General features: G+C 51.7%; 1 protein-coding gene across 3 annotated transcripts; it reads left to right on the forward strand.

Annotated features, from left to right (window-relative positions):
* The first annotated feature begins 1,641 nt into the window (after nucleotides 1-1,641).
* On the forward strand, nucleotides 1,642-7,271 carry OCSTAMP (osteoclast stimulatory transmembrane protein). Of its 3 annotated transcripts, none has more exons than XM_084777685.1 (3): nucleotides 1,642-1,927; nucleotides 4,107-4,928; nucleotides 6,441-7,271. In XM_084777685.1, exons 1-3 carry the CDS (start codon nucleotides 1,895-1,897, stop codon nucleotides 6,873-6,875), a joined length of 1,290 nt encoding a protein of 429 aa, XP_084633811.1. In that variant the 5' UTR covers nucleotides 1,642-1,894; the 3' UTR covers nucleotides 6,876-7,271. The 3 variants fall into 3 exon arrangements, with proteins under 3 accessions (XP_084633811.1, XP_084633810.1, XP_084633809.1); XM_084777684.1 differs by having other exon boundaries at nucleotides 1,643-1,927; nucleotides 3,929-4,928; XM_084777683.1 differs by lacking the exon at nucleotides 1,642-1,927 and adding an exon at nucleotides 1,950-2,740 and having other exon boundaries at nucleotides 3,929-4,928.
* Nucleotides 7,272-10,816: the final 3,545 nt, after the last annotated feature.

Raw genomic sequence — 10,816 nt, forward strand, 5'->3', positions numbered from 1 at the left:
GCTGTGAGGTGGCCGCCCACGTGTGCCAAGAAAACTAAAAAATATCTCCTGCCTTTCCCTCCCCAGGCCCCGGGCTCCAAGTCTCCTTCAGCCACCTGAGGCTTCCCAGAATGCCCTGTGTTTCCTAACCAACTGGCTACAGAGCTGGGCAAAGGCTGGCCACATTTTATGGACTGCAGGATGGAACTCAGGTGGAAAAGTTTATGGTATGAACATTTATGTACCACCTGCTGAATACTCTGTGTGCAGGCCGTAGCTGCTCATGGAGTAAGTGCTTTGTTCTCTTATATCAGAGGACATAGAGACTTCAGAGAGGGACCATGTCTTGCCCAAGGCCACACAGCACTGGAGAGGGAAAGCCCTCATTGCATTTAGAGCTGTTGCCTCTAGCCCAGGACCACTTCAGAGGCCAGCTGAATAGCTCCTTGCAGCTTACTAGACAGCAAAGGACCCAAGCCTCCTACAGAAGAGGTGGCCCTGTTAAGACTGTCCAGCAAAATAAGAGTCTCTCTCTCTCTCTCTCTCTCTCTCTCTCTCTCTCTCTCTCTCTCTCTCTCTCTGTGTGTGTGTGTGTGTGTGTGTGTGTGTGTGTGTGCTCCCTCCCTCCTTCTTCCTTCCCTGTTTCCTTCTTTCCTGGCTTTAAAACCGTGGCTGTTTTATTTTTGTTGGTGGTGGTGGTTGTTGGTTGTTTTCGTTTGTGTTTTTGGCACTGAAGTGCAAGTGTCACACTGGGACACCTGAGCAGCAGTATGTCAACTCGGCAGAGCAGCAGCTTCACAAAGGCCCACGAGGCCGGAGGGCTGGCTGCTCCTGCCTCTACTGTGTGTGTCAAGGCTTTGGTGGGAGTGGGGAATCTGTCACCCGTGAGAGCTCCCGGCTTCCTAGAGGGGCTCGCAGCCTTCTGAGAGTCGGGCTGCAGGTGTCTCACTCAGTTTTGTTCTGTGTGAAGTCACTTCCCCAGGGCCGAGCAGGATGTCCTTATAAGGGAAAATATGTCTGGCAATCAGAATCCTGTCAGCTGTGTCCCTTAGCGGAGGAACAGCCCTTCCCATGACTGAGGAGGCCTCTGGGGTAGGTAGTAAGGACTGACACTGGGGAGATATCTCGGCATGCCAGATGGGAATAAGCTTCTACAATGACCTGGAGTTACACCTTCAGGGCAATCACCACAGGGACATGTGCAGTTATTGAACACTTACTGGTTTTTTTTCTCATTTTTAAAAAAGTTTTATTTATGTATTATGTATACCATGTTCTGTCTGCATGTGTGCCTGAAGGCCAGAAGAAGGCACCAGATCTCATTACGGATGGTTGGGAATCACGTGGTTACTGGGAATTGAACTCTGGACCTCTGGAAGAGCAGCCAGTGCTCCTAACCTCTGAGCCATCTCTCCAGCCCAAGCACCTACTGTTTTCAATGCAGGCAGCGTTTATCATTCCCTTCCCGTGGCTGTACATCGTAGTTAAGAACAGCACAGTGTGGCCTTAGCAGGGGTCCCTATGGGTCAGGAATTGTCAGGAGGGACAGCGACAGCAGACTGGAGTTCTTAGTCTGCTGTTACTGTGGAGTGAGCTGCATGGTTTCTCTGAACCTCAGTTTCTTCCTCTGTGAAACGGGCTATGATCCTGCCCTCAGGATCACAGGCATTGCCTGGAAAAATGTGTCTCTCCCTCCCCCACCGCCTGGCTGCTCCTGACTGCCTTTCAGGAGAGGATGAGGCAGCTGGCCCCGCCCCCAGGAGGTGGGCCCCTGGCAGAGCAGGAGCAGGCAGCCTTGGGGGTTTGATAAAAAGCAGAAGCTACAGGACTTTCCAATAGCCACCCTTCCTCTCCACCTGCCTGCGCCTGTCACAGCAGCTGCCTGAACACCGCTCTCAAAGACCATGAGGACCCTATGGGGAACCATAGAACACCTCATCAGGATGGGGTAGGTCTGAGGATTGGGCCACAAGGGCCACGGGGCCACATGCAAGAGACGTCAGCAGCCCATCGAAATGGGTGTGAGCTCAAGGCTCACGCCTTCTCCTCGCCAGCTGTGACCACTAACGAAGCCTCCTCACCTTTCTAGGCCCTGGGTTTCTTCTGACGGGGTGGAGAGAATAGCGGTGCCGATACAGCTGTGTGGGAACTGAGTGAGAGACGTGCGCAGAGGGTGAGGTTCAGAGTGAGAGCTAGGTCACCCCCTGCTGCCGTTGACGGAGCTCCTAACATGACTTCCCGTTCTTAAAACGATTTGTGCTGGTTGATATTACTTCAGCGGTTCCCCGTTCCAAAAATAATCACACTGTGTTTTAGAGAAGTGTGAGGTCCCAACCCCTAAAAGTCCTCAGGGGCCAGGCAGGGGCTACAGGTGTTAAAGACTCTTGGCTTGCTGCAGTGACAAGCACCTACCTGTAGGGGGCTCACTGGGACTCGCAGCCCTGCAGGCAACGGATGTTCAGCTCCATCCAGACACCTGCAGCGAAGCGGTGATAAGCCTGTGTCCCTGGATCCAGCCATTTTGTAGCCTTCCTTCTGCTGTAACTATTGTGAGCTCCTAGGAAGTCAGTAAATGTGCTTCCCTTACCGCTGTGCCTCCAATGCTGAGCTGGAGCGATGGCTCTCTGAGTAAAGTGCCTCCATGCTCCAAGGGCCTGATTTGGATCCCCAGAACTCATGAGAGAATGCACCTGCACTCCCAGAACTGGGGCGGTGGAGGCAGCTCCATGGGGCTTACTGGCCAGCCAGTGTTGCCAAATCGGTGAGTACCATCCCAGTGAGAGACCCTGTCTTGGAATAGTGTGGTGGAGGGTCTGGGAGACATCTTAGTATAAAAGTGCCTGCCACCAAGCTGGGCAGCCAGAGTTCAATCCTTAAAACCCACGTGATGGAAGAAGAGAAGCAGATCCCAGAAGTTACTTGTCCCGTGACTCTTGCAAGTTGCAGGGATGTGTGCACGCGCGCGCGCGCGCACGCACACACACACACACACACAGTAGCATGCAAGCATCCACCCACAAAGTAAAAATGTAATTTAAAAAATTGAGGTGGAGAAAGAATGACGTTGACATGCAGGCACGTCTATCTAATGTGCAATACACGACAGATAGATGATAGATAGATAAGATAGATGCTAATTTAACGACTAAGGCTGGTTGAAGAGAAAAGGTACCCAAGAGGCCAACTGGCCATTCCCTTGTCTATAAGTGATGGAGGGGACATTGAAATCTATAAATATATGAATGGAATCAACAGTGAGGTACACACACACACACACATACATACACATACACACATACACACACACACATACACACACACACATACACACACACACATACACACACACACATACACACACACACATACACACACACACACATACACACACACACATACACACACACACATACACACACACACACACATACACACACACACACACACACATACACACACACACACACACACAGAGATCCCAGATATCTCCTCTCCCTCCTCCCTCTCTCTCTCTCCCCCTCTCTCCCCCTCCCTCTCTCTCTCCCTCTCTCTCTCTTTCTCCCTCCCTCCCACTCCCTCTCCCCCCTCCCCTCCCTCTCCCCCTCCCTCTCCTCCTGCTACATTCTCTACTTCAGCCATGCTTGCTCTCCTGCCACAACTTATCTGCTACTCCCAGAGCCTGTAATCATGGCCTCAGCCCAGAGACTGAGCCCTGCACACTCAAGCATTACACAGACGCTGGGCTATTGACTGGCAGCCCTGGCAAGACTTCCTGGAGATTGGTTCAGCTGGTGTGAGCCCGGATGGACGGAGTCCCTCCCGTTGGTCTATCTGGAAAGCGTGCCTGTGCCTGTGGCTCTAAGAGGAGTCTGCTAGCAGCCAGGCAGGTGGTCCAGAGAATAGCCACACACCCTCCTGACACAAGGGCCCCCTATTTTCTCTTGTGCAGGTGGAAGCACTGGCGCTCGGGGATCTGCAAGGCAGTGGTCCCCCTGCAGGCTGCCTGGAAGGCCTTCTCTCAGCCTGTCCCAGCCACCTGTAGTGAACTATTGATCCAGCTTCTCCTATGTGTCTCCTTGGCCACTGTCGTCACAGGCCTGGTTCATCACTGGCTGGTCTCTTCGCAGCTTTATCCTCTGGGACCCCCTGCCTCGGTGACAGCTGTCTGTGGCCTCCTGGTCTTCCTGAGCCTGGGCCTGGTGCCCCCCATCCGCTGCCTATTTGCACTCAGCGTGCCTACCCTGGGCTCCGAACAGGGCCGCAGGTTGCTCCTGTCCTACAGTGCAGCCAACCTGGCTGTTGCTGTGGTGCCAAACGTGTTGGCCAATGTGCGTGCAGCCGGGCGAGTGCTGAGCTGTGTCACTCAGGGCTCTCTGGAGAGTCTGCTTAACACCACATACCAGCTGCATCAGGCAGCCAGGGAACTGGGCCCAGCCAGCCAAGCAGCCAGCCGGAGCCTGGCATTTGAGGCAGAGGGCAATGGCTCAGCCTTCCGCCGTCACATGCACACAGTCACTCAGCAGGTCCTGGAGGACTTCTCTGGCCTGGAGGTCCTAGCTCGGGCAGCACTGGGGACTCAGCGCGTGGTCACTGGGCTGTTTATGCTGGGTCTCCTGGGCGAGTCGGCCTGGTACCTCTATCGCTACCTCGCTGACCTGCGCTTCGACAATATCTATGCGACTCGGCAGCTGGTTCGGCAGCTGGCCCAGGCTGGTGCCACACATCTGCTGACCTCTCCACCTCCCTGGCTGCTCCAAACAGCCCAGCCTAAACTGTCGCAGGAGGAGTCGCTGAACTGCCTCCTAAGGCTGGGGCTACTGGCACTGCTCCTGGTAGCCACAGCTGTGATGGTGGCCACAGACTATGGAGCCTTCCTCCTGGCACAGGCAGCTGTGGCCTGGGCTCAGAAGCTGCCTACTGTGCCCATCACACTAACAGTCAAGTATGACGTAAGTGCACGGAGGGGAATGCTCTTAGAATAGTCAGGTGGGAGGCATCTGTATTCGCTGGCCTCTGGGTCATCATTCTTGGATATGCCTAGGAGTCTGACGGACAAATGATAGGGAGGCATGGGTGGGCATGGGGGTGGGCGTGGGGATGGGGGACAAATAAGCAGAGAAATGAAATACAGGAAGGGGCCAGGACTAGGCACATCCCCCAGACACCCCCAGTGACTGCTTCCTCCTGCTGGGCCCCATCTCTGACCTTTCCATCTCCTTCCAACAAGGCCTTTGTGCTGTAGACCCATCAACCAATCAAATCGTTGATTAGCACAGAGGCCCCATGACCTAATTCTCCCTGAAAACGCCCTCACAGACACACCCAGAGGTGTACATTGCTAACATCCCCGGGCATTTCTCCATCACGGTGGTGGAGCCCAGGGCTTCCTTCCTGTATGCTAGGCAGTCCCTCTACCCTCAACCATCGCTACATCCCCAAGCTTTCATTAGTTTTCTCTAAAAATACTTTACTCAAAGGTAGTATGTTGGAGCATGGCCTGGTGCTTGGTGTTTGTTACTTGTTTGTCCCTCCCTCCCCCACCCCCCACCCCCACCCCCCACCCCCACTCCCCATCCCCCACCCCCACTCCCCATCCCCCACCCCCACTAGCAAGATTCTTAGTGTTTATGAGCAAACTGCCACGTACCCCAAGTATTGCTATTTAACATTGTCTAAGAAATTACTCCTGATTGGCTGATTAAAAGGCCTAAGCCTGGGCAGGGCAGAATGGGGTAGGTGTGGCCAAAGTTCCTGGGCTTTGGGAGAGACAGGTACCGGAAGAGGAAGAGGATCGCCATGGGATAGAAAGGGGTCACGTGGGCCCAGAGGAGGAACTCTGAAGTCCCACGTGGAAGGAGATGGCCCAGATGAACAACCTCATCAAGTATTTTGGGATTATGGATGGAAGGCGGCCCTAAGGCAAATTATCAGAGGCAGATGGCATGGGACGGAGGCTGGGAGATAGTGGAAGGTAGCTTAGGAAGTAATGTCTGCCTTGCCCCAGGTGAATTAAGGCTATTTTAAAATATATCAGATGTCTGTGTCTTTACTGATTATGAAAGCAGGTAAATAATACTGCCATAGCCGGGCGGTGGTGGCACACGCCTTTAATCCCAGCACTTGGGAGGCAGAGGCAGGCAGATCGCTGTGAGTTCAAAGCCAGCCTGGTCTACAATGCAAGTCCAGGACAGCCAAGGCTACATAGAGAAACCCTGTCTCCAAAAACCAAACCAAACAGATAATACCGCCATAATAATTTTAAGCCTAATAATAAACATTTATTAGGCCATACCATTAAGCTAACAGCGACAGCAATAAGAATAACAGAGGTAAGATTTGTATGATGTGGCTCTGATGGCTAATGAGTCACAGCTGCCCTTCCCTCTACCCGCTCTGTAGGTGGCAGGGATAGGAAATGGACTGGTGGCTCCTCTGACTCAACCCCTTTCTCTGTTTTGAAGGCCTCATATAAAGTCCTGGACTTCATCCTCTTCGTCCTCAACCAGCCTCCAGTGGAGAGCGTGTTGGCCTCAACGCAGCGCTCCTTCCAGTGGGAGCTGCGCTTCACATCCCAGGACTGCCACCTGCCACAGGCTCAACAGCCCAGAGTCTCGGAAGCGCTGGCCGCGGGCACCCTGCAGCTGCTAGCGGGTGCAACGTTGGTGCTCCAGGCCTACGCCTGGCGCCTGCGGCATGCCATCGCCGCCTCCTTCTTCCCGACCCAGGAGGCCAGGAGGCTTAGCCACTTGCAGGGCCGGCTCCAGAGGAGACACGACCAACAGGCCTGCACCTTGAGCACCCGAGGACCCAGGGAACCCGGGCCAGGGACAAACACTTTGCAGCCACAGGGACCTCAGTCACTTGGCCCTCTTCAGCCTCTGTGTGATCTTGGGTAGGTCACTGTGCATCTCAGTGCCTCAGTTTCCGTATCTACATAATGGTGGAGCGTGGCAACAGGGATCTGCTTTCCATGTGGGATGAGCGTGAAATCACAGCAAGTGGAAGGCCCGGAAGAGTAGGGAAGGCGCAGTAAAGAGATGTGGAAGGCGGGGAAGACCAAGACAACTCAGTTCCTTCCCACCAGACGAAAACTGCCCTGGTAAAGTCCACGTGCAGATTCTGCCTGTGGATTAACCTCAGCTTCTGAGCCCTCAGAATTTACAGTAATCTTAAAGCTTGATCTTATAAGTATATGTATTAAATATAAGAGTAAGCTGTTTGGCTGTCTCCTGCCCCCTCAGAGCTTTACATCTAGACTGGTCAACTTTAGTAAATAAAAATACAAGACACCCTGCTCGTTTATTACAGGGTGACTCTTGGCAGTGAGCCTGGCCTCTGGTTAGCCATGGGTGGCCTTGAGTTCCCCAAAGTAAAATAACAACAACAATAATAAGACAACAAATTTCAAGTCTGTAATTGACTTTTCAGGTTGGAGCATCAGGCAACACCCCATTCAGTAAGACAGAACCAAGTGTTGTCAGGACTAACCAAAGGAGCTGCCTCTGTGGAGAGGGCGGGGGCTGAGGAAATATGAGGAGTGTTTTCCCCAAAGCCCGTATAACTAGTGTGAAACACGAGGCTCACATTTATTTTTTAGAAAATCAGTACCATAAACACACAGGTGATGAACCATGTCACTGTGACTGTGGCTACAACGGATTCCTTAGCATCTGTGGTGGTCTGAGTGACAAAGCCCCCCCCCCCCATGGACTCATACATTTGACTATGTGGTTCCCAGAGGATGGCACTGTTTGGGAAGAATGAGGAGGTGTGGCCTTGTTGGAGGAGATGTATCTCGGGGAGTGGGGTTTGGGAGATTAAAAGGCTCATATCACCCCCAGTTAGCTCTTATGGTTCTGTCTCAGGATGTGAGCTCTCAGCCGGGCATTGTGGCGCACGCCTGTAATCCCAGCACTAGGGAGGCAGAGGCAGGCAAATTGCTGTGAGTTCGAGGCCAGCCTGGTCTACAAAGTGAGTCCAGGACAACTAGAGCTATTACACAGTGAAATTCTGTCTCAACAAACAAACAAACAAAGGCATGAGTTCTCAGCTACTGCTCCAGCACCGTTCCTGCCTGCCATGCTCACTGTATGATGGTCATGGGCCCCAGCCCTTTGGAACTTTAAGTCCCAAATGAACTCTATCTTCTATAAATTGCCTTGGTCATGGTGCCTTATCACAGCAAATAAGAAAAGTAACTAAGAGGTGTCATTTCTTTTCTTTCCTTTTTCCTTTGTTTATTTTGTTTTATAATCCTTGTTTGGGGACAGGGTCGCATGTAGCACAGGATTGCCCTCAGACACACTATGTAGAGAAGGGTATCCTTGAACTTCTTGATCCTCCTGTCTCCACCTCCCAAGTGCTAGAATTACAGCTAGGCCGGAACCCAGAGCAGAAAAAGGGGGAGAGCCAGCCTCAGCCGAGGGGAAGGTGAGGATTGGTGCTAGAGACTGTCCTCTGACCGCTACACGCATGCTGTGAGCTGCATGTTCCCGGAACACACATGAACATGCATACATAAACTGAGCACCCACAAGGAAAAGAAAAGAGAAAGAAGGAAAGAAAGAAGGGTAGGCTGGAGAGATGGCTCAGAGGTTAAGAGCACTGACTGCTCTTCCAGAGGTCATGAGTTCAATTCCCAGCAACCACATGACAGCTCACAGCCATACATAATGTGATCTAATGCCCTCTTCTGGCCTGCAGGTGGAGGCATGTGGCAGAGGACTGTATACACAATAAATAAATATTAAAAAATAAATAAAAAGAAGTAGGAAGGGTTAGATATTTTCATTTCAGGTATAGGATCAGATTATTATATTTAATATAATTTCTCTAAATTAGATATGTCCAGTAGTATTGAAAACAAAAAGGAGAATAAGTTCAAATTAGACAGACAAACTTGTTGCCAGTCTGCGAGTTCCACAGGACAACTGAGCTGGGAAAGAGAGCAACAGAGGGTGTCTTTCACCTGGCCACTAACTCTGCGGAGGCCTAACCACAGGAACCCGGAAGACCTCACCTCTTGATGCCATTGCTTGAGGAGCTACGATGTCAGCATCCGAGTCTGGAGCACACAGACCTGTCACCTCAGGGACCTTGCAATCTAGACAGCTCCCTGGGAAGCAGGGGGCACACTCTGGGACAACCTGAGCTCTAGTCTCAACTCCCACATGGTGGGAGAGTTGAACCAACCCCCCTGGCGTTGCCCCCTGACCTCCACATGCTGACCATGACATGTACACACACACACACACACACACACACACACACACACACACACACACACGTAAATAAATGCTTTGCACTCCTGGACTCACAGAAGCTGTGGTTGCCTACACAAAATAAGCCAATCAACATGCTGGCGTGGATTGGAGAGGGGCACATGAGGCCTCACTCCTAGCTGAGGAGCTGTTGACAGCCAATGGCCACTGAGGTTGAGAGTAACTTCTTCAGGGGCATGGTTCCCGGTGGATTGTCCATTCTCTACCGGATGGCCCCATAATGTGCACTTACTGGCAGCACTGATTGGATTCATACATATATTGTATATATCCATGAACTCCCAAAGAACAAATTTAAATATTATAATAAACAAATGTAGCAGAGCAGGGCTGGGCACAAAGCAGGCCTCCTGAGTTTTGATCAGATGAATAAGAGAGTGTATGATGAGTAAAGACTGGCCTTCATCCTAATGCAGAACTCCTTCTCAGGGGCCTAGCTCCTGCCTTAGCGAGTCAGATGTGCAGCCTACTCGCGGGGGCTCTTCGTTTGCCAGCAACAGAAAGCATCTCTGGGTAACTCAAAAGGCAAGCTGCAGGAGCTAGGGAAAGCCAGAGCCACCAGAGCCCGGGAGACCCCTGTAACTGGCATCACGGGCAGTCTCTACAGCATCTGTGCCAGAGTGACCCCATTCCACTCCGGGTTCAAGTTCAGATACCTGGCATGCTAGGTTTGGGTCACGTGCCTGCTCCTTGGCTAGAGAGAAGATGGGCCTTGTTTCTGTGGATGACCTTGACAGCTTTACAGGTTGGGCAAAGATCCGTCTAGTGGGTTCTTCTCACACAATGGACGGTCCTCTGGTGTTGTGCTGTGCACAGCCCGTGACAGCGTATTTACGGCATTCTTGAGTAATGGTTGGGGCAGTCCCCCAATGGAAAAGTGTTGTCAGAAAAAGGAGCTGGTTTCACGAGGCTACAAAAAAAAAATTACTTGACCCACATTAATGGTATTTGGATACATTATTTGAAGTCAGAAAGAGCTAGAACCTTGCCCAGCACTTGCTATCATCAGGCCTTCTTCTTCTTCTTTTTTAAAAAATTTTAATTTATTTATTCAGATTACATCTCAATTGTTATCCCATCCCTTGTATCCTCCGGTTCCTCCCTCCCTCCCTCCTGCTTTCACCCTATCCCCCCCCCCCCCCCCCGTATATGGTCATAGCCTATCAAGTCTCATCTTGGTAGCCTGCTTATCCTTTCTCTGAGTGCCACCAGGCCTTCTATACAGCCTCCGCTACTGAGACTTCACACTTCCTAGCTAATGAAATTCATGGGGGAGCCTCCAGGGGAAGTTGATGGGGGGTAGGGGATGGGGTGTCTTCTGCCATCTAGTGGCCACTGTGGAAAACTGCAAAATCCAGCACCTGCCAAGCCTGCCTTCTTTTCCTCTTCCTATCTCAACAGTCTACCCACTACTCCACCACTGTGTTCAGTTCCTAGGGAAGTGGAGAAAGGTGATCCTAAGTTCAAGGTTAGCCTGGCTTAAATAGTGTAACTCTGCCTCAAAATCAAAACAAAACATTTTGGGAATGTCACCGATACATATCTTTATACATGAG

This window comes from Acomys minous (genome assembly GCF_964271855.1).
Source record: "Acomys minous genome assembly, chromosome: 3".
In the NCBI taxonomy this organism is placed as follows: domain Eukaryota; kingdom Metazoa; phylum Chordata; class Mammalia; order Rodentia; family Muridae; genus Acomys; species Acomys minous.